Source organism: Lasiodiplodia theobromae, assembly GCF_012971845.1.
Source record: "Lasiodiplodia theobromae strain AM2As chromosome Unknown scaffold_20, whole genome shotgun sequence".
Taxonomy (NCBI): domain Eukaryota; kingdom Fungi; phylum Ascomycota; class Dothideomycetes; order Botryosphaeriales; family Botryosphaeriaceae; genus Lasiodiplodia; species Lasiodiplodia theobromae.
Window position 1 is genome coordinate 823,377 of NW_023336409.1, and position 23,631 is coordinate 847,007.

The 23,631-nt window shown below is 47.8% G+C and overlaps 3 protein-coding genes across 3 annotated transcripts; 1 reads left to right on the forward strand and 2 right to left on the reverse strand.

Annotated features, from left to right (window-relative positions):
- Nucleotides 1-13,877: 13,877 nt before the first annotated feature.
- Nucleotides 13,878-14,956, forward strand: LTHEOB_7032 (uncharacterized protein; the record flags this gene model as incomplete). The annotated part of the gene is made up of 2 exons (XM_035516354.1): nt 13,878-14,744; nt 14,939-14,956. The coding sequence occupies 2 exons, from the start codon at nt 13,878-13,880 to the stop codon at nt 14,954-14,956; spliced, it is 885 nt and encodes a 294-aa protein (XP_035371999.1).
- A 1,875-nt stretch (nt 14,957-16,831) lies between these two features.
- Nucleotides 16,832-17,503, reverse strand: LTHEOB_7033 (uncharacterized protein; the record flags this gene model as incomplete). The annotated part of the gene is made up of 3 exons (XM_035516355.1): nt 16,832-16,888; nt 16,938-17,305; nt 17,356-17,503. The coding sequence occupies 3 exons, from the start codon at nt 17,501-17,503 to the stop codon at nt 16,832-16,834; spliced, it is 573 nt and encodes a 190-aa protein (XP_035372000.1).
- A 3,685-nt stretch (nt 17,504-21,188) lies between these two features.
- Nucleotides 21,189-23,156, reverse strand: LTHEOB_7034 (Metacaspase-1A; the record flags this gene model as incomplete). Its single annotated transcript, XM_035516356.1, has 1 exon — nt 21,189-23,156. One exon carries the CDS (start codon nt 23,154-23,156, stop codon nt 21,189-21,191), a length of 1,968 nt encoding a protein of 655 aa, XP_035372001.1.
- Between the last annotated feature and the right edge of the window lie 475 nt (nt 23,157-23,631).

The window sequence follows — 23,631 nt, forward strand, 5'->3', positions numbered from 1 at the left end:
GTGTTGGTGCCAGATGCCTGAGCTGACGGAGCTTGATGGTGATACCATGTGTTTTCGTTGCTGGTGTCGAAGCAACTTGTCTCGCCGCTGAAACCCCCTCCTCTTGTAATCGCAGCCCTCTTCATCACAGAAGTACAGCTTGTTCGCTCCTTCACTCGGATGCTTGCTACGTCGGTGCCTCTTGAGGTCTTTAGGGTATATGAATTTCATGTCGCAACCATTACATGAATGTCGCCTTCCTTCAGGACCGGCGTGTATTTTCTTGTGTTTTCTTATTTCTATTAGCCCTGAATGTTTTGGGGGAAATGGAAATACTTTACTTCAGCTCACTTGGCCTTCCAAATTTCATCACACAACCATCGTAATCACAGTGGTGTGGTGTTCCACGGCTCGACAGTAAGTGGTTCTCATGACTCGTATCTGTCAAAAACTCAATATTGACATCACTCATGCAGTATATTATGTGTAAGTGTGAACAAACCGCGAAGTGTGGGCACGTACGAGGAAAGGGTGCAATTAGCTCGAAGTGGCCATGCAGTAGTTGATCATCATCCTACGAGATCGTTCAACAGTCAGGACAACGTGTCTATAGAGGTATGACGACTGCGACCAACTGCTTCTGGGTTGGAGATACCTGTAAGTTCGATTGATGAACAGAATTTGCATGCAATCTTGCCCAGTCGTTCCGATCAGTCTGATCAAATGGTTGAGGCGGAGGACAATGCAATGGATCGCTGATCCCAACACCGATTATGTCTTCCGAGTCATCCAGCATCGGGGTTCCAAACCCCTCTGTGCATAGCACGGTAGGCTCTGCTGACAAGCACTGTGCTATCCAGGGCTGGAAAAAGCTGTGGTCGTCACCAGGGCCATCGAAGCCAGAGACATCACCCTCTGTAGGTTGTCCGTATATATCGCCACTCGAATGAGCTCGAAGAGGTGAACCATTCACGAAGGAGGTAGGGACAGTGTCTGAATGCTCATGCTTTGGACACTTGTTAGCTGGAGTTTGCCTCAAAGCGGGTTAAAGAACCTTGTCATAAGCACAGGATAGTGCGCTCTGGGGCATTTTCGGATAGTTCATGAAATCCATCAGTTCAAAAACGCGCTGTAATTGGGTACCACAAGAGCATTCCACTGGTGAACTCGTTCCGAACCATCAAAACCGGTGATGGCCTTAATTCTATCGTCAGAAAGGGAACAAGTAGAGGATGGAGGAAGTCCCGAAGTTGTATGACACTGGGAGCGGTGATGGAATAACGGAAATGGTGAGGAGTCTGCAAGGCTGCACAGCTGCGAGAATGGGCAGATACTCATGCACGTTGACGTGGAGTCTCAAGCGCCCAATGGATACGGGTCGGGCTAGCTGGTTGGCTATCACGATTGCACAGCATAGTGCCACCTACGTAGATATGCTTCTGGATCAATCATCGGCCTCCTCCATCCAGCCGAGGGAGAGCTGGCGTTTGGCCTCGTGAGCTCGATCTTAGCGGCCTCAATTGTCCAGTGAAGCATGCTCGGATGTGCTATCGGGATTCCGCCCCACTCAGCGCAGCACAAGAGCGACAAGGACAGGTTCAAAACAGGGAAGCGATAGCGGAAGGCTGTCGATACCATTAAAGAATCACTGAATATCTTCATGCCTATCTAAGGGCAGCATATGCGTCGCTATCGAAGAACGAAGTCCTTGAATCCACGAAAAGAGGCTTTTAATCATTCAGAAGTTCGCAAGGTGATGAAGTAAAGTGAAGCCGTGACGTGCGCCGAAATAGGTGTCTGGCGGCTGGAGCTGTCCAAGTTTTCGGTGTCGGCGCAGCTAAGCAGCAGCACTGCCCCCTCCATCGTCGCCTACCGCCAACCTTCACGGCTCCGACCCGCCGCCACCACCACTTAACCACGACGGCAGACATCCCTCGCTCGGGCACGCTCTCCATCGGATGTTGCCTGCGGGCCACGTTGCGGTTCGAGTCCAAGCTCTGCTACCCGGTCCAGGCTTCCAACGGCTCCCAGGCTCCAGAAATCGAGACGACCTTGACGCAATCAGCGTGTGCACCGGATTATCTGCAGTAAACGGTGAGAAAATCCCTAATTTCATCAAAGCTTAGTACGCTTGGTCAGGATAGTCGCATGGCGTTCCCACGGACGTCTACAAAATACCAGCGCCGTGTCGCGTATAGACGGCTGACCGTAGAGGTAGATTAGCCCGGCCGAATCCGCACAAGGCATCCAGATCACGATGTCAGATACGATCCTTGCGCTGCGCACCTTCAATGATCTTCCGATGACCCGGCGGCAAACGCAGTACGGTATTGTTCAAGCCCGGGAGGACAACCCCAGCAGGCAACGATGGTCGCACGAGCAATCGAGTCCAGTAGCTGAGTCATCAGCCTGCACCTCGGAAAGGCCGGATCAAGCCCTCGGACCCTTTGACCCTAGTGAAGGCTTGAGTAAGTGAAATTCCCCCGAAGATTGGTTTGGCTGGGCCGTTATGCGGGGGATATTAGCTTACAGCGTGAACAGAGCAGGCAACTCTGCAAGAAAAACAGGTTATCTACTCCTCATGCTTTGGGAGGCTTGATACTGAAGGCGCCAAGCGCATACGTTGTATTGTTGATGCCATCGAGAAAGACGACAAAACGCAGGGTTGGGACAGGACCCGTATCGTCGACGTAACGGCATGGGCGATGAGGTACCTGGTTCGCAACCGTCTTGAGACGGCCTCGAGGAGTGACGATGACCCATACTTGGATCTCGACGAGATCCATGACCGAGGCATGTTCCCTACCCCAGAAAGATAACTTACTGTTGTGCCCTGCCTGCTCGCTTTGAGTGTTGTGTTAGTGTTAATTGATCCACAGACCATCAAACGTACACCGAGCTCGCAACCAGGAGCCTGCCTCCTGAATGGATCAACTTCCCCAAGCCCGACAACAAACAATTGAGCTCAAAACAACTCAATTGGATGATCGATCGGCGGGGAAGCAGACCCATGATGCACGGTAGCGATGCCCATCCATCAGGGCCGAGTGAAGGAGGACTTGACTCGCACACTGAGGCTCCAGACAAGTCCACCTTCCATCCACCGGGCCGTGCCTGGACGCTTCCTACGGATACAGACGAAAGGGACCTTAGGTCCTCCGGTATGTCTCACCAGGAAGGCGCAATGCGTGGCCCAGATCAGCAAAGCTGCAACCAGTCTCGGATAGAGACTCAACCCGCTTTGAACCGCCCTCAGTGTGCCGAAGCCGTAAATTCAGATGGCCCTGCGAGGGTTTACCCTCGAAGGGACTCAGACGGCAGCGATAACACGCCTGTCGAAGGTGCCGGGCTGAGTAGCTCCCAGCCTGGAAGGCGTGATCAGAAGAGCAGCCTGTCTTCAGATCGGTCAGCAAATGTTATGAAGAGTGGGAAGGATGGCACCTTCAAGAGTATTTTCGCACCTCTCAAACGACATATCTTTCAGTGTTTTCTTGGGTATGCTGAGTCTTCCTCAAGGCCGCAGAAGAAGGCTCAAGGCAGGAGGGGTCGCCCCTCTGGAAAGGTTCATATGGGTCGTCAAGGCTGAGAGGAGGCTGGGTTTTCTTGACTTTGATTCGGTGTTGTCGGTAATGTTGGACACCCTTGGTGTGGTGCATTCTTTCAGGGCGGTTTGGCTGGGCGTTTACTGTGATGAGAACTGGATGCCATCGGTAATATAGAAGCAGGTAAGGGACAAGGACGATTCTGCACCGCCAGCCACTTTCGAAGGATGTCCAACTTCTTGTTTCTGAAAGAGCCACCGGAGACGATATGGCAGACGACGGCACCATTGTCCGAATGGTTCCGGAAATGTACCCGTGGCGTGGGCGGCCCCTCAGCCTAATGCACAGCCGAGAGGGGGCCGCCCATGGCGCTGCATTATCATTCGCTTATAAATTGTCTCACAGCGGCAGCTTACCGCCCCATGAAGGGACGGAAGCAGGATAGAGTGGATTCCATAACTTGTACTACGTGACCTACCTGATCAGCCATCCACACGACCAGACACTACACGACTAAAACCTCTGAAGAGTCTGTAACGAAGACCATCAGGTTTGATGTCTCACAGCCACCGGCTAAGCGCTTTAGTGATCTGCGCCAAGTGTTTGTGCCCCCACCTAACAGGCTGCATCTTTTCGGTTTCCAAGACCATGTCTGCGTTGTTCTCGGCAAATGCATCCTGTCGGAATCGACGAGAGCTGACAAGCGTGGCGGCAAGGCGCATGCATGCGGCCTAAAATAGTGGAATTAATAACCACCTAAGCCGTCAACGCAGCTCGCATCCAACTTCCACAACGCCCGGTCGGGATTCATTTGAGTTTATTTGCCTTATCTGCTAATCCAAATTGTCCATAAATTTTTTTTGGATTAATCACACAGCATTCACACAGGGTTCCTGCATGTAAGCCGTCAGACAGTAGCTGATGCCCCATCCATGTGGATTCCAGTTGGCCTAGAAATGTCTTAGTGGTTGACGAGGGAAAGGAAAAGCGGATTTCTCACTCAAGCGACTATGTCTTCGCCTCGGCTTTTAGCCAGCCACGTAAGAGGAATACGGCATTGTGGGCTTAGCAGTCGTACAAAATTCTGCTCAGCTTTGAGTGTGAGGCAAGATATCAGTCGCCATCAAGGTGGGTCACACTGTTCCAAGGCTCCCGGTTCGACGTACTCCGCCTCCTTGACGCACAATGCTGCATACGTCGTCCCCGTCTCGGTGGGTATGATTTTCAAACCTGATTGTCATCGCGCGGCAAATATGGCCACCAATGAGGAATGTTAAAGCCAGATTTCCGCAGATAACTTCTTCCAGAATGTGGTCATCTCGAATCGAATTGGCCTTCCCCGGGAATCGCTTGGAGCCTGCTTTTTTTGGTGGTCAATCCTTGGGTAGCCTCGTGATACGTCATGCGCTGACTACCAAGTGCGCTCGTCACCACTGAATTCGTAGCCCCCGACATGGCTGCGCCATGTCTATGGCCAATTGGTGCCTTCGATGTACTTGGAAGGCTCGTATTCGTTCCACAACATAGCCAGACTTCATTAAGGCTTGCTCAGCATCGGGAAATTCCTGCTGCCTATGGAGAGTAGCTAGCAGTCTCAGCATATTTAGCCCATTGACTATTCGAATTAGTCCAGAGATCCCGACTCATTTCGAGCCACGTAGTGTACCACGTGGACACTATGACATCTTACACCCGTCGACCCACTCACTAGCGTTCAGCGTGAAGATTCTGCCTAACCTTCGGATCAGAAGGCATCGTACCTTAGGTCGTGTCATTCCACTAAGTTCTTTTCCATAAGCTAAGTATACGTTTGCCTAGGCCGTAGAATTCCTCCATTGCAGATGTCTTTCTGACGCCAGAAGGTAATACCGTTCACAGTCAGCTATCAGACTAAGTAAGATCAAACCATATTGCCTAATCCAGCGCGGTGAAGAAGTAAAAGTCTGTTCGGCCGTCCCAAGAACATGATTTGCAGGAATTCCCGTGATGCATCCGTTGTACGACGCAGGGTAAGCCGTGAGCATGTGCCAGCCGCATGGTGTCATGCGATATGAGGTATGGTACGTTATAGCTCCCCCTTTATGCAAGATCGTTGATTTCACGAGTAATTTACACCGCTTTTAGTATTCTGTTAGAAATCAGGAACTACATGTGTACTATAAACGAGGCCTGTCTAGTCTATTGTGTGCCTATTGGTTTGAACTGGAAAACTGATGTCTTTTCATTTTCAACTACAATTTATATCATGGCGCTCTGCCATGGAAACTGCTGTCTGTTTCGAACAAAACTTACTGGCCGGGATAACAATGTGTTCTACAATATTAATGGTAACATCATCATTATAGTAGTTATTTATTGATTCTCGTGGCTAAAATTGAATTAAGTTTAACGTAAGAGTTTCGCGTGTATCCGCGATTTGTTACGACTCTCTTTTGATTTGACTAGTAATTGGACCATGGTATTTATTTACAAGAAGACGACGAATACTCGTTCGAAAATTGCTTATCTAGTATCTTTGGTATCTGGATAAAAACATAGAATATCTTTAAAAGCGCTTCTTTGCATGCTTTTTATATCCGGAGTCGTCTCATGGCCGTGGCTTAGGCAAAGAATACCGCGAAGGATCGGCTCACGGATCAGTATTTTGGCGGTCTAAATCTAAAAAGACAGGATTTCCTGCAATAAAAGGCTGAGATTGACCAAGATACAGCACCAGCATCTTATGAAATATCTACTAAGGTATCTAGTGTGTCATATATCAAGTATTTGCATCACTATGTCTAGTACGAACGAAATGTAACTATTACATAAGATCGATCCCGGGGAGTTCGCGATCATGATGAGTATTCTTCTGTACTATCTTGTGAGAAAAGTAGGATTTGACTACTACAAACCGGATCAATTGGTACAGTATATAAACCGCTGGATCGCCGGTTCTTGACAGATATCCCATCCCATATTCGTTAGTAAAACAAAACAATCGAGAACGAATAAGCAGAGACACTCCGTTTCACGAGAAGTGGGGTTTAAGAGCTTACGTTAGAGCCACTTGTCAACCGTAAATTCCAATGCGGAAACTGGGTTGGAGACGGGCACTAAGTCCTTTATGTTGACATGTAGGTCTTCGTAAGCATTTAATGACCCTAATATCATATCTTAATCATATTGCAGATCACGCGGATGGTTGTCTCGGACATGCTGCTTTATCAAACAAGTAGTGCGCTGACGCGTCAAGAAATAACCTACGTAATAAAACTACGTCTCCACGATGCTCCGCCACCACAGGCCGCATGTTTTGCCCCGCCACATGTTCTCAGCGTCATTTCCTACTTATCAAGTCTTCTCATAGCTACTAAGCTTTCTATGAGATGAGATTCTAGATGTTGTAGGATTAAACGTGCACTTTCGTAGGAATTATATTTCTACTAATTGAATTCTGAAAGACAGTCGGCCAACGAGAAAGAGTGAATGAGTTTAACAGTTCGATGCGTATATATACTCTCTCCCAGAACGTTTTTCTGTGTCGAAGTAAAGCTTAATTGCGATCTAAAGTCTCTTTAGAATATAAAAGCTGTAAATACAACTGTGTTCTAAGTAACATGGAATCCGTAAGATTCGATAAAATTCGTAGCAGGACCATTGAAAAATAGTTCTCTATATTATAGTACATATAAAACAAGAGAAAAACTTAAGAGAAGCCATGTCGCTCATATTACAGCTATTCAATAGCTAGACCACCGGTTAGATGTAGTTACTCGAGAACTTTGATATTATCAATGCATTTGTATCATGTACCCCAAGAACAAAATTGTCTAGTTCCGTTAACTTTACACCTTTATAAAACTGCAGTTCTTATTCAGTGCTAAAACTCTTAGGTCCGCTGTCTAGAGCCTTATACAAGCTTTAGAGTAACGGTGGAGTTACAGGCTGGACGCAATTGTAGTGCTACTAGTGACAGTTTTTCTGTCACGCAATGATTAGACATAAAGAGAAAGGCTTCCAAACTCCTGGATGCGAAGTTAATTGCCGTCAGCACCATGCGAGATGACGTCTTGCGACAAATAGGCGGCGAAGGTTCTTCGGAGAAGCTGCACGCAAATGGTAATACACATGCAATGCAACCTGTATCATTGTGGTGTGGCTGTTCCGGAAGGGGAGTATTTTGCCGCTCGCGCAATCCCGCATCGTTACACGCACCCATCATGTGCGAGTACCGCCCAGCCCATCAGCCGTCCCGTTCCGAAAGGACCTTCCAGTTTCCCCCACATTCTCCGACCCTTGCGCCGGCCATTCAGTGTCTCATATCACCATTTGCAGCCCATTCTGTCGGGTTGCCCAATCACAAGAATTCTGAAGCAAGGACTCGTTTTCGTTTTGTGGCCAATTCCCTTGGCGAAGATTGCGTAATCCCTGCTTCACTCGATATTCCGGCAAGCGGAGGAAACAATAAGGGTAATTGAAGAGTTTCTAAGAGCTTCGAAATGGAACGAGAGTACTGTGGGAAGGAAGCATATATAGCCAAAGCGACTTTTTAGTAGAAATTGCAACAATCAGGTGTCTAAGTACAAGTCACAAGCCGAGCCAGCAGAAAAGCCCCTCTCTCCCGCAAAAATCTTCGTAAGTGTATTAAGACACGTGCGCGGTACATACTGAGGCGCGCAGGCCATACTAGAGATCATCGCTGATTTCGCTGGCATTCGCATTAGCTTGAACTTCTCTAAAAATTTGATCGCACTTCAATGGCAACGTCATTAGACGTAGGAAAAGCAATATCCATAGCAACAAACGTGAATCGCAACGTCTCCTTCAACAATTTATTCGGAAATCCTATCTTTGCAGGGCCCATATTCGATGAGTTGGCTTTCAACGCCTAATCGAATGGGGATGCTGATCTGGCAGCTGTATCTGATGCTCCCGCCATAGCCACCACTAGTACCGCTGGGCCTGAGCTTCAGAGGAGCAACACCTCAACCTCTCCCAAGCAATTCGTTCCTTGTACCTAACCAAAGTGTGCAAACGTCTTCTACCGACCAAGCGAGCTGAGTTGAGCTGCATGATCCAACTGACAAAACCTAAGTTAACGAGGTCAGAAAGCACAAGAAAACACATATTCACAAGGCCGAAAGACTACAATGATGTCCTAGGTCCCCCCAGGGATTTCTTTACGTAAAGACGCGGGGCAACAGGCTCTATCGCTGCTATTAAGTACCCCAAAGAGGCTAGTAGCAGCATATTGGAGTGAGGAAAAAAGAAAGACGTTGAGTATTCCACTATAAGACAAGGACTGAATACATATACAAATGAGTGAATCTTAAGAACTTTATTATGTGACTTGCTACTTTAACAATCGTAACACTTAACGCATGGTTAGAAGCAGGAGCTGTTTGCGCTTTAAGTTATCACACCTGTATAAAAGTAACCGTCCAGTCTGTCTATATTTAGAGGGTTACATCCACTACATCCCACCATTATCCGAACTGGCCCGGACTTCCTCTCCCTTAAGAAGTCTAGCAGTCATAGATAACGGGCCCCAATATTCTAAAGTGTTATGTTGACGCAATCTTTTCTTGCTTGAATGTAGAGTGCATTGCCATATTCATTTTACTTACCGAGCAGAAACCTAGAAGCTGCGTGGCATTCCGTAAGGAAGCCAGCGGCTTAGCTAAATCGTAAGCCTTCTAAGAGATATTGTGGGCCCGCTCGAGCTGTCTGTAGGCACACCAGCTCGCAAAGCAACCAAAGACAATGGTAACGATAAGTATCCCAAACACCGCAATCCAGATAGTTATCCAATGGTTGAAGTTTCGTGTGTCAAACAAACAATGCTTGAAGTGGAGTCTCAGGTGGCCCGTAGAATAAACCTGACAACTGGTTCATCCGACGATCTTAGTACTCAAAATTGGGCCGGCTCGCGTCGAGCTTGAAAAGCTCTGTGGGAATAGCGAAATATATATCGACCTTTTAATCCTTTAGAAAATCATGTATTAATTGATTTCCGAAGGGAAAAAAGAAATCCAGACTGTGTATGGCTTCATCCAATACAGCTCCCGCAATCGGACAGTCCTATAAGGTACGTCGACGATTGATAAGAAATATTTTATATCGGTAAACTAACAGAAGCCTCTTTCCGTCTTTCCGGGTAGGCCATCAAGTTTCAAGTTTTCCGGAAGAATGTCAGTCTAGCGTATAGTGACGTCTCTCTTTCTTCTAAGGTTAATAGCAGTAAGGAAGAAATCAAGGTGGTAATTATCGTTAAAGCCTAACGTTCCAACCCCAAAAACTAGGAATCTACTAGATCGCTAAACTTTACGATAGAATCCCAGCGAACTGGATGCCGTTGTGCGTGAGTCGGACCAAGTGCTAAGTCTGGAGAACGAACATCCACCCCTATCCATAGCCTAAGACAGAGCTCAATGGAGCGATAGATTTTCGAATCTTCTATGTTAGTGGAAATTAGCCTCAAATGATCTCTAAGCTACTCTTTCGTCCAACCCTTGCTCGATCTCAGTTTGCTGATGATATAGAAGAGTCCAGCGAAGCTATAACTAGTAAAATATGATTAATGCACAGCGCGATTCTATAAAGTATTTTAGATAAACACAAATAATGCTCGGTACTCTTCGCCAATCAACACGTCACTATTCAATAACAGACCAGGCCAGAAATTCTGGACTAATTCGAGTTTATATTGGTCATCTAAACAGATTTGTGAAAGGATATCTCGACTAGTAGCATAATGTCGTATAAGCCTCCAGGACAAAAGATTAAGGGCGCTTACAGGAGAAAGCTCAAAAAGAGAGAAAGAAGATAATCAGCAGCTAATTACTTTTATTTCAGGGCTGTAAGGATCAAATGGCCATACGTGGAATTTTGTAGTGCATTTTCAACGCCAATCTCGGGCTTTCATGTGAACCATTGGCATTCGGGCTATCATTGCGCGATTTATGCGATCATGCTGTGAGGTGGCGCCCAAGTCTTCTCATTCGGCAAGCTTCATCGGTAGGGTTTTTGAGGACTATGACTGCATTACTGCAGGGTTAGGGCTTAGGAATAATCCGCAAATTCAAGGTATACGAATGGACCTGTAGTATCACGTAACGTGTTCGATGGCGCATTGCGTTTGACGAGGTTTGGCGTTTACCAACGAGCCTGCCTGCTTGGAATTCGTTTTGTTGACAGCCGAAGAAAATCCACGACTGCGGTCGTGGAATATTGTTGGTAGACGCAAAACCCTGTCAAACGCAAAACCCCGTCGAGTATGTTAACTTCGATAGACCTACGAACGCTATGTTAATATAAACCTAGTGAGAAGCCCTATTCTTGCAATTGAAGGTAGAATATGCTTCGTGCTACAGTGGAGAGTTACGCGCCGGAAACTAGGTAAGAAACTACAGAGTGACCTCCATTCACAAATCCGTGTGACTGAAGTTTTATGACTCTCCGGCTGCGTCCGATCGAGGAGATATCGTTGCAGCCTGCCGTCGCGCAACCAACCTCTCCACAATCGTTCCGCGCATCGACGCCGGAGGCAGCGCAACAGACTGTGTTCCGAAATGTCATGGTTACTTCCAATTTCGTCCTAAAAGATCTGTTTAGCGCGAGGTCACGTCACATAGCACGAGTAGATATATATAAAAAAATGCAACCACCCAGGCGAATCTGCTCTTTGGCAATTTATTGTAGTCGTCTAATGTGTTCAGTGCTATTCCTTGATCCTACAAAATTGGTCATATTCAGTTAGCGGAGGCGCTGTGTCTCGGCTACATGATACAAATACAGAGTTAACTTTAGCTTAGCAACACAAATGAGACAGCATTATTGAAACCTCTTCAACAAAGTTGAAAAGCCATTTTTCGCTTTAAGGGGTATGTTTAACCTTCAACAAGCCTTCTGTTACTGTCCTTATTCCCTAGGCAGTATCGTTTCTCTCGTAGATGAAGGCTATAAAAACACGATGTTTATTCCTCCCTCGCTAAGACGTAATTTCGGGGCGGTATAGTAATACAGTCTTAGTATACGTTGGCAAAAGTTTTCGCTTGTCATGATGAAAGCGTTGCTACTTTAGATGTATAAAAGGAATGTCACTTGAAAGTAAAAAGAATCGGATTGAGGTTAAAATAGCTACCTAAGTTTTAATAGCGACATCGTGCGAGTATTCAGTAAGGCGTACAAAAGGAAGTCGGTAGAGTGAGAGTCTCATACGAAAATAGTCATGGCGGAATGGAAGTTGCAATAAGTTATACGATACACTGTAGTCTCTCTTCGCCTAGGGAAAGCTCGCACACAAAAAGAAGGATCGATGCTCGTGATTTCGATATACGCACTCTGCTCATGATCTTCAATCTTTGTCCACTACTGAATTAGGGTTTGAAGTTTCTTCAAAGCCTGCCGTCGTTGTTCATCGACCGGTGCCCCCAGAATGAGAACGATTAACGTGATGGGTATTGCAACCACAAAATAGACCCAAAAGTTGGACTTTCCCGCCCCAAATTTCCCTTCCATGCTGAAAAGACCGCTGATAAAGGTGAGAGGAAGGAAAACCAAAGCAAGGTATGTTAAGCGACTGATATAGGACGCTTCAAGAAGAGATCTTCTGCTATCGACAATCTGAACCATGGAAGTCGTAACGGGGAGAGTAACCTCGAGCTTGTGTGCACATGCTTCTATATTCGCTGCAAGAGACTGGTAGTCTTCCCAAAGGTCGGTACGTGTTTTCAGCTCCGCCTTTTCAGAGCCGATGGGGTCGAGAAAACGCACGACAGATGCGATCTTCTGCTGGGTGGACATCGTTCTTCTCAGCCAGCCCTGCAAGGATCGCAGATCGCTATTCAGACGATTTAGGTATGGCTCTGTCTGATCGGACCCTTCCATCTTGTAATCATATTTCTTCGTGCTTCGACTCATTACGGCCACATAATTAGTCCATTCGCCGAAGATGATCCGGAGTGGATAATAAGATAGTGCGAATAGCGAAGGACCAGTTTTGTTGAAGCCGTTTGGCGTGGCATAACTCCAGTAGTGCACCAAGTCGAATAGAAGCCTATCCCTAGATGGACCTCGGGCAGTTGAATTCTTTACAGAAGGCGGGTCAAGAAAATCCTCATAGCCACCCAAGTAGAACTGAAGAACATACGGATACCCCTCCCTTCTTGGTATTTCAATACTTTTGTCAACAAGGATGAGACCTGACATTTAATTAGTATGACATGACCGGCAGCTGTGGCCGATGACTTACATATCCACGTCATATTCTCCAATGTCTTTTGGAGAATCGAGCAACATTGTGGCGCCAGCCCCAACCGTCGATTTTCTTTCTCTCGAAGGAATGCAACCTTGCGAGGAACATTGGACTTTCGCAGGGGCTGCCTCTCCGGAGGATCTTCGTTCTGCATTGTGACGGTTCTGTGATAATGAATGTTGATGAACCTGGAAGCCTTTGCCCGGGATGGCGGTAGGGCGACATCTGGGGTTTGGAACTCTTCCTCTTGCCATGGAGAAGGCGCGCGGATGTGGGAGGCAAAGAAGGTTGGGTCGATATCAAGTGCGTATCCAAGAACATCGATCAAGTCACGAGTCAGATCTTCGATGATAACAATACGACCACGGAACCCGAATTTTTCTTCTTTGTCGCTGTTAAGCGTGGACTTGAGTTCTTGGAGGGTGAGATCATATTGTCGGTGGTCCTGTTGATGCTCAAAAAATTCAAGCGATTTGATTGTGATGGGGTCTTCTGGGTCATTCTTTTCAAGAAAATGCAAGAGTTTGGTGATGCAAGGATTTCGAGCTTGTTGCGCCCGGACATATGCGAGATATTCGCCCATTTAGCGGGGTAGGCACAAACAACCGTGCAACGAGACGCAAGGCTGGGATTAAGCCAAAAGACTGGAACAAGCACTAGAGCGTGAACTATGGAGCACAGTCAACTTTTTAACTCAAGACGGGCTTTGGAGTAGCCTTGCGAGTGCAAGGCTTCTGAGCGCGAGGCTTCTGAGCGCGAGGCTACCTATGTGACATATGAATCCGGTTTCGGGTGTAGGGCGGAAGCGGGGCCCGCGCGCGACTCTAATAGGTCGATCGGCACCTGTCGAGAGGCCACCCTGGCACACAGCCCCCATGTGTGAGTGTGGCGTCGCGGAACCTTGCATGAGTCACGAGATTTCTGAACCGGTCAAAGCCGTAGAGGCCGGAGTACTCTAGGCAGCATCAACCCTCAATGCACACCGGAATCCACCGGTCAACTGGGTAAAAAGACTGCATCTCAACAGACATATCATGGTCGATGCACACGGGGGTATCGATCCCCTGCCTGATGCGCTCTTCACACCGCCCAACCCCGCCTTGTCACCCGCAGAAAGAATGGATGGTTGCACAAACCACAACGCACCGGCATGTAATGTCATCGACACCTTCGTGGACCAATGGATCACGACCAAGCAGCGGATCTACAAAGACATGGCAGACAGAGTTCGGACGCAATGTCATTCTTTCGCTCGCGACCAGGGAATTCTGGCTCAAGTCAGCAGCAGAGTCAAGCAACCAGAACATCTTCGACAGAAACTCTTAGCCAGGGAGGTCAAATTTAAGGACGGGTACAAGGACGCAGAACATATCGAAGCTGATATCCGAGACCTTGCCGGAGTACGAATCGTACTCTACCTCCCCAACGACAAACCGAGGTTGAACAACTACATCTATGCGAACTACGAAGTCAAGCACGAAATTCAACATCCCAAAAATGAGGCCGACAAGATCAATTGGGGTTATCGGGGTATCCACTACGTTGTCTCACTCAAAAAGGACGTCAAAGTGTTGGAGAAGCAGGTCAATGTCGAACTGCAAGTGGTTACTATGATGCAACATACGTGGGCTGAAGTAGAGCATTACTTCTATTACAAGTCTGCCGGTCATGGGAAAGTTTCCAAAGAAGAGAGGGACACTTTGAAATTGCTGGAACAAGTAGTAGGCCTCGGCGATGAATACCTGGAGCGATTATACAACCTTAGATATCCATCACTGGACCAGGTCAAACAAGAGGTTGTCAAGCATCACAGAGGTTCATCCTCCCCGTCGAGCTTAACCCCAGAACTCCCCGCAGCGGATGGAGATACGAACAACATTCCTTTCCCAACTACGCAGAAACTCCGAGCCTTTCTTTTCAAAAGCTTGGGCGAAATGACAGATTTGGAAGTCATAAACTTGGGTCCCGTTGAGGTGTTGTTGAAAGTTCTTCACAGACTCGACAAGAGCACCCCGAGAATACTTGCCACATTGCTTATTCAGGCGGGATTTGGAACTACTCCTAGCCCCACCTTCTCAAGAGTTTGGGGTGAAGCGTACCCTGTGGAGGAACGAGTCTCTATCTTGTTGATGAGGCACATACTGTCAAGCACCAATGCTGACTCGGACCACCAATACAGCCCCGTGTGCTGTCTTGAAAGATGTCACATCTTGATGAGTACAGTGATCTGGTTGAAGGAGCTTTTCCCATGGCTTGATGTATATCAGTGTCTTCCTGCCGATCAGGAAAAACGTTCTTCTTTGAAGAAGAGGCTTGATTGGCTTCTATATCATGAACGTCCACGACAACTGATGAGAAGGGAGGCCAGGCCATCGAGGGTCGACAAGAAGAAATTGGCGGGTCTCTGGGATTGGGTCGGTCAACAGAGTCTAGAATGTGTGCAATTAGCATTTAACGTCTCAAAGATTGGTGTTTGGAAGGAACTCCCTAGCAATCTCATTCTTTCGGATCAGTCACATCACGTTCGCATCGGGCATAGACTAGAGACTCAAGATAGTGTACGACTATCCCAACTGAAACCAAAAAGGGCATCTTGGGAAGATTCTTTGGAGGGATTATACTTCTTGTAGCTATTTTCCGTTCCTTATTGCATTACCAGATTGGTGGCTCTCGCGACAATAAAGTTTCCTACGTACCAAAGAACGGTGGGCAGGTACCATTTAATGGTTTCATGAGTCACACGTCTTTTGTTTAATGACTTACGATCCTCAAGAGGAACGGCTATGATCAGATGCGCCACTGCTTAGAGGGCATGCTTTGAACCATGGCTGAGTTGTCTTTTCGTTTAACCGGTGGACCGTGGATGTTGAGCATTAAGATAACTTACATGCTGGAGTATTTAGAGGAATGGAGAGAAGTTGTCTAATATTGAACGTTTCCGAGCGAGATTTGAACATTTCTACCACGCACCACGGGCCCCGACCATGAATTTCTCCAGAGGACGGCGATCACAATGGTCGAGCTTTGAGCATAGACAACCTTTGTCACAGTCGAAACGGAAAAGACCGGCCTGGCTCACCTATCAGAAGCAGGGCCACGCCAGGTCGAACCCTCGGATTCGACATCCCGTCGTGCGAGGACGTCAAGATGTTCTGATTTTTCCCGAACGAGAGACTTTAAGTGATCGCCCATGTTCCCAGGACTACCTCTAAGGCGAATGAACAGCGCAAGGTTGCGAGATAGTTATTCAATACAACGACACACGTGATAGCACTGTCCGAGATCAAAATGTTGGGAAATACGAAACTGCTTTTCATTGTGCAGAGACTCAGATCTCAGATCCTTACCTAAGCCTTCAAAATAGAGGTTTCCGGGTCCTGAAGATGAAAAAGAGTCTGGTTTCCAGGGATTCAGGCTGAGGAAGAAGCTAGCCAAGCGCTTAACCTCGTTCCCCAGCTTTCGGACCACAATGTGATCATGAGATGTGCGAAGACCCTTCGAGGAGACAGAAGCACCGTGTAGAGCCAATTAGACCAGTACGAGAAAGCCATTGTGGTTCGGGCGATGAGAGGCGTTGTTTGCAGTACGTGACTGCACAAGATAGTAAAACAAGTTTGGATCTACAATAGAAACAATGATAAGGGCGAACTCAATAGAACGTCAGCTAGCGGTAAGGACAACGTTGACCAAGAAACAAAACTTTGTTTTTCAGAGGTACCGTAGAATACATCACAGTATTACACATTTCCGTCCCTTTAAAAAAGTTAGTGATGGTTAAACATGATATTAAGGGAAATTAGTAGCAAACGCAGAGCCACTATTTGCCGGGATGAACTTACTTTGGAGGTTACAAGCTTTTTCTTCTGTTGTTGGAATTTTTCTAGCTCCAAATCCAAGCACTCCTTTTCCTTATTCAACTCTGTGATCTTTTGATCTTTGCCTTTTTGTTCTCGCTGCAATCGGTCTTGCTCCTCTTCCAACCACTTGCATCTCTCTTCGAGGTCGCTGAGTATGCGATTTCCAGCAGACGTTTCTGCCAAAGAAACATCATTACTTTCAAGCTCCTTCTGTATCAATAGCGGTACAGGCTTGGACTCCCCCCCACATAGCATTGAAACAATTCGGTGTGCTGAAGTTCCGTTATTGTCATGGCGCACCACGTTTGCGCCTCCCGCGACCATTTCTCCCCAACACTCTGGCGAACTCATACGCTCCTGCACTCTCACGGATCCGCTCTCGTAGGAACTGATCTCATCCCACATGGTCGTCGCAATGACGGCTCTCGACCATGCATCAGCGCCGCAGATATCCTCGAAAAGGCGCAAGCGCGACCACTCGCTTCCGTAGATACGATTAGCAGAGACGGGATGCAGAAGGATGACGCCGGTTATCAGGACGCCTTCTAGGTAGTTCGCGAACAGCCATTGCGCCAGGAGCCCTAGGATGTCTGCGTCGCTTTGATAGGTGTCGTCAAATCCCGGCGTGTCGATCAGCTGGACTAGTTCTCCATCTAGGTACATTTCGTAGGGCTTGATGTCCTTCGTACCTACCACGAGAGGTTAAGGTTATACCTTTTCACGGAACAGGCTGGCTTACATGACGCGAGAGAGTGCCCGATTTCGAGGTCGTCTCTTCCAGTGGCTTGAGAGATGAAGGTCGTCTTGCCCGCTCCAGTGACTCCCAGAACAGCAATACGGTGCCTGGAGGCCTCATGAGGCTTTGTAGTCATTCTTCCTTTGCTCATCAAATGATCTCGGTGAGCGTAAGAGTAGTGTGGCAAGGAACACCGATAATGCGCAATGGCAGGTAGAACGAATCTCTGAAGAGCTGAGTTCTCTGAGATTATGTAGTGTATTTATAGCTATCTACTAGTCTATGTTACGATGGTTTGTTGGGAAATCAGGGTCCTCGCCGACCTGGATTGGGTGATGTTGAGGGGTTATTGGCTGAACCGAAATAGATGAGTATTGAGAATCTTGGATCACATACGCAAGTTCTTGTGATGAACAGGCCTTTCTAGAGAATCTCAGACCAGTATTCCCACGGGGGAAAAGTCGCGCAGGGGGCGATTAATGGGGTGTAATTGACTCTATCCCTCGCTTGAACCTCTTCAATGGAATGCCCAGTTCCCCTCATAAGTATACTGTACCCTCTTCGCTCTCATTCTACTGAAACAGTAAGCCACATAGGATCTGTGATGCAAGTCGATTGCGTACAATTTCTCATGCATGAGAGTGGTAGAGTCTCAAACTCCACCAGAAGCACATCTCATGAATCCCTCACAGACCTGCTACCCTACAAGACCTCTGTGGCCGTGAAAATTTCCTTCGCATCATTCTTGCCACTAGCATGTGGAATGATGTTTCTCAGCAAGACTTCTGTGACGCTTGTGCCACAGAACAGCAACTTTAGGACCTCTTTGGAGACCAATGATTGGCGGAGGAGGGGTGCAGTGCTTGCCGTTTCATAGGACTCAATATTCAAGGCAGCTGCTCATCGACCCACTCATATCAATCCCACACCCCTCTCGTCTTGGCGTGCAAAAGGAACTGCATGCCATGATTCTACAAGAAACAGGAGTTGGACGTCTCATCACGTCTGAACTCCGGGCCCTTGAAAATCGACACCAGCAGGAAGTATAAGAAGATGAGGATTATCAAGAAGGTCAGAGGCAAGCTTCCATATACGATCGCGGAGCTATGGCGAGGCAGAGTTCAGTCGTACGGTATCGAGCTCGTCAACTTCTCAACATCATGGCACGGTGAGTCGAGCGCGTTAAAAGACATACTAGAGTCTTTGTCCCGTAAAGATCTGCAAACTAGCTATTGACAAAAATTCAATTGGCATTATCTAACGTCCCGATACCACCCTTTACGTTTTACTTGGTCAATGATGGTACCCTAATTGCATGATGTTTATAGAAGGGGCAATTACCGAATCCACCTCTTTTTATAGAACCACTTCGGCTATTTCAAACACCACTTAGATGATTGATGCTTTGTTTAGCAGCATGTAGCCATCATTTTTAGTGCCCGCAAATCCATATGTTTAGGGGTTTTATTCGTCAGGTATGAGCGTCGGCCGGTGATGGTAGTCTTCAATGTCATAGTCGAGAATACCGTTCTGCCTTGTTGTAAGGGTTAACAGACTCTTTACATGCTGAAAGTGTACTTTAGCGTTGATTATTATAAGCGCCCGCAATACAAATTTTGTTTAGTTCTACCGCCACTAGCCAATGGCATCAGGCAGCCCCCCACACAACCCCACACACACCATGATCCATGTCAGTCTTGGCACGACTATAAAGAACGCGTGTGCTCGGATTAGCATCGTTACCATTCCCACATGGCAAGGTTGCTACTCACAACTCATTCATCACTTGATTCGGTGGATGGGCATTCAATTCACTTCTCGAATTCAGGATCACTACGATGGCTTCGACAACGAATAGGCCTGGCAACACATGGCTGGAACAACTACCCTTTCCGGATTACTACCTTTACTCGCCCCTCCCAACCAACTCATTCCGGCTACTCGAACTCTATCCTGGTGATGGTTCTGATGTTATACGTGGGCGCCTCGTGGATGCCAGTCTTGACACGAATCCTCAATACGAAGCAATTTCGTATCACTGGGGGAACTACGAAAGACGAAGCATTGAGCTGGATGGCTTCATGCTACATACTACGCGGAGTACGGAGTCTGCGCTGCAGCAAGTAAGGAGGCGAGACGAAGTCCGGCGTATCTGGATCGATGCAGTGTGCATCAACCAAGACGACCTGTCGGAGCGTGCCCGCCAAGTCAGACTTATGGGAAAGGTTTTCTCAAATGCAGATCAGGTGTTGATTTGTATCAGAGATCCCGCAACAATCCAGCTCCGAACATCACTGGAAAATATCCACGCTGCTTTCGAACCCGTGGATCGCATCCCCGGCTACCCGACACCATCACGCAATTTTTTCGCCAAGGTCCAAGCGGATCTCCCCAGAGATATGCTTGGCGCTGGGTTCCTCGAACTGAGACTGTTCGTGAAGAACCCGTGGTTCTCTCGAGTTTGGGTTTTGCAGGAGGTCGGGCTTTCCTGGCGTGCATGTTTATTCTGTAATGATTGGAGCATATCATTTCAGAAAGTCGTATTTGCAGTCTCGTTTCTCACTACTCAGAGAATTCGGGCAAAAAATGACTATAACCTGCAAAGGAGAAGAATCTATCCTTTAATGAAGGAGTTCTGGAGACTTGAAGAGCCACAAGACTTTTGGGAAGTGTTGCATCATACCCGCAGTCACAAAGCTTCGGATCTTCGGGACAAAGTATTCGCGCTATTGGGCCATCCATCGGCATTAAACCCCAATGGCTTGGATATGCTAGTACGGCCTGATTATCGAAAGTCAGTCAAGCAAGTATATTACGAGGTTGCATGCTCATTGATGAAGGGTCCGCGTCCTTTACGAGTGCTGTCTTCCGTTTTCTATCCCAAGACGTGTTCAGTCAGCGACTTGTCTTGGATTCCACAATGGCATAGACTACACTCGGATATTTTCGGCTTTGACCCACGTTTCGACTGCTCCATGGCCACCTCAGCAGGCTTCGAAGTTCAAGACGACCAGAAGATGTTGAAGGTGCGAGGGGTATTCTTCGACAGAATCACATATGTTTCGAAATCCACGAAGCCACGTTGTATCACGAGAGCCCATGGCTCGAATAATCCTATTATAGAAATATGGGCCGAGCTACAAGCGCTGGAGCAAGGTCTTTATCCTATGTCCGAGTCGGCTTTGGAATCTTACCTTCAAACGTTGACGGCAAACAACTTTTGGTGGCATTGTTCAGGAAAGTTGAGTTCGCTTGTGCCGAGTGGCGATATAGAAGAATCCTTTCATCAAGTTTTGGAAAGCTTTCAAAAGATAGGGTTAGAGCCTTCTTTGGAAACAGCGATGAGAAACCCTGCCGATGACCTTTCAGTCAAGGATAAAGCTGTTCTATACTTTGTAGAACAAGTTCGGCAAGCGGTAGTACGGAGGCGTTTCGCTAGATCTTACAGGCGATTTTATGGGCTTGTACCGGACGCAGCAAAGGAGAACGATGTAATCTGTATTCTGTTTGGGTCGAATGTTCCATTCATTCTGAGATCGGATGGTGCATCGGAGACCTGGAGACTCGTGGGCGAGTGTTACCTGCACGGCATCATGTACGGCGAAGGCATCAAGATGTTGAGGGAAGGCTTACTCGAGGAGCAGATTTTTCATATTCTAGGCTGATAGGAGCCTTTGTGTGAAGTAGTGAATCTTCGTTTATTTCAGCTCTTTTAGGTGTCTTGGGTTAATTGGAATGTTGAAAACTGAAATAAATTGTCTATATTTGTACCACGTAGTCTGGGAGAACACTCAGAAATAACGCATTCACGAACAAAAAAAAAACGCTAAACAAAATCAAAGGTTCGCATCTCTGTAGGAGTACTGTGGGCCTAGTTCTTCCCTGCCGAACTGCTCAACAAGCTCTTCCTCCCAAACATCACATTCCGCACGCCGAATATGTGTGTTCCTGTAGTTAGCTCCCCTCTCCAAGTGCCGATCGAGCGACTCGAGTTTGTAGTGCGAGAAGTCGTGTGGGCGTACGGTAATCAGCATTTTGAACTTCTCCCTTATACGGCGTACGCCACGCGCCTCGAGCTCCTCCGGTATGTACACCATCATGCTGATCGGCTCGATCTCGCTGTTAGCCTCGACACAGTAGCCTGCCTCGCCCGGGCCGGGTACGATTTGCTCGATGCCCCAGTCCGGGGTGAGCTCGAAGATGGTGATGTAGACTTTGTACGGAGCTCGGTTTATGTATCGTAGTGTGTACGTAGTTTCATTGGACTCGTGCTGGCGTTCAATAGTGAACCGATGCGTGGGAGTGAGCTGGAGCGCCGGGCGAGGCAGTTTGTCAAACGAGAGATATCTTTGCAGATGGATGAGGATCTGGCACAGCATCTTCGTCATGTGTCTGGAGTCGACAGAGACCGGCGGAATGTTCGGAATGATGAAGTTGTTCGCGTTGTAGATCTCGAAAACGGAGATTGAGTTGAGACGGATGTTGAAGTTTGCGTTGGTTGGAGTGTCGCCGAAGTGGAATTCCCAAGGCTGCGAGTTGTCGAAACACTGCCTCCACTCATTCTGAAGCCGTTCCAAAGCATCTTGGCCGCCGTATTGAAGCTCGTTTTCGGGATTGTGCACCATAACTCGAGTGACTTGCGTCCGTCCTGCAAACCGAGCAATCCAACCGATGCGTGCTGCACGAATGGAGCCAGAAACAGTCTTTCCTGCATAAGCGCGCAGCGGCTCGACCTTGGTGATTTGCACTACAATCCCTGTGTCTCTCCCACTATTGTTCAGAATTTGATAATGATCTCCAAGAACAATTCCGTCGAGCTCTCCACGGTCAAGCGTCAGCACGCCACGATTTGCCAGCTGCACATGCGCCAACGCCTCACTACTCTCGCTAATTGAGGTAGAGGTAAGACCAAATATTGACTTGCTGTCATCTCCAAACAGGATTGGGAACTGGTCATTCGTCTCCGATTGGCAGGTGCGTCTTACAGCTGCCAAGAGCCTTCGATAAGCCGTGGTCGCCAGATCAGTAGGCTCCAGTCCCTTCAAGAAGTGCAGAAGAGAATAAGTCAGCAAACCAGAGATACCTTCCTCGATTGGGAATTCCTGAGCCAACTCATGCGGCTGGCAAGCAGCTAGAAGATTGTACTTCCTGCCCTTCCAAAACCAGTGTTCGCTCTTCAGCGGCGGCAGTGTGCTCGCGGTGGAAGTGAATAGCTCCTTTCCGATCCATTCAACGGGCTCCAAGTCCCCTGGTTGGAATTCGTAGGGTACCTGTCTGGCGCTCCAACCATCGGGCTTTGTACCCCTTGTGGCGCCGCCCGAATGACAACAATCCAGGACAACCAGCACGGTCACACCCTTGTCTGCCAGCCTATCAAGTAGGACGCCGAGCTCGATGTCCCGAATGATGGTGCCATCCGGGAAGAGGAGCGATTCGTCCTTGTCGGTGGTTTTTTTGTACACGGTTGGAGCCTGGATCCCATGCCCGGAAAAATGTATGTACACGAAATCGTTGGCTCGACTTTTTTCAGTAATATCCTGGATCGACTGCAAGACTGTCGCTCTTGTTGGAAGTGTGTAAGGAGGTAAGGAAGTCTCAGTAGATATCGGGCTCAGGAGGGTACAAATGTTTGCGGCGGGAACATTCAGAGCCGTCTGGAGAACATGCTGAACATTGATCGCATCTGGGACGCACCCGTGGAGATTCTTGCTATTTTCGTACTTATCTATCCCGATGACCAGCGCTCTTCTTTGGTTAATCGATGTGGTGTCCAATTTGCCGGAGACCGGTCGGTCGGTCTCCATTTTCAGGGTGCTGAATCGATGAGTATGCTCTCACTTTGCAGCTTAATTTGAGTTCGGAAATAAAGCAAAATAAAGCTATCCGAGGAACGGACACAAAGTAGTTTGATAGGTGTGGCGTGAACTGGGATCTCTCGAAGAGGGAAGCTATTGCAGGACGTTGACAAACAAGGCGAATGTCGCCGCGGGACGACACTCTGCCTGCACAGCAGGTTTCGTGCTTATCGAGAATCCTGCCCGCACCGAAATCAAGTTTGTCAAAAAAGATCCGCTATTCCCGCAATCCCGTCGTTGTCTCCACACTGCTCTGTTGGTCTGAGCGACACGTGGCGTGGCTGCGGGGAAATTCAGCTCCGTACACTGATAGGACCGAATCCACCAGTATGATCAAGCCAACAAGGACTTCCGACCGTGCCGGTACAGTTTGGTTATCATTCAATGTGGGTCTTTCACATGCTGTCGGAATCACGGTACGTGT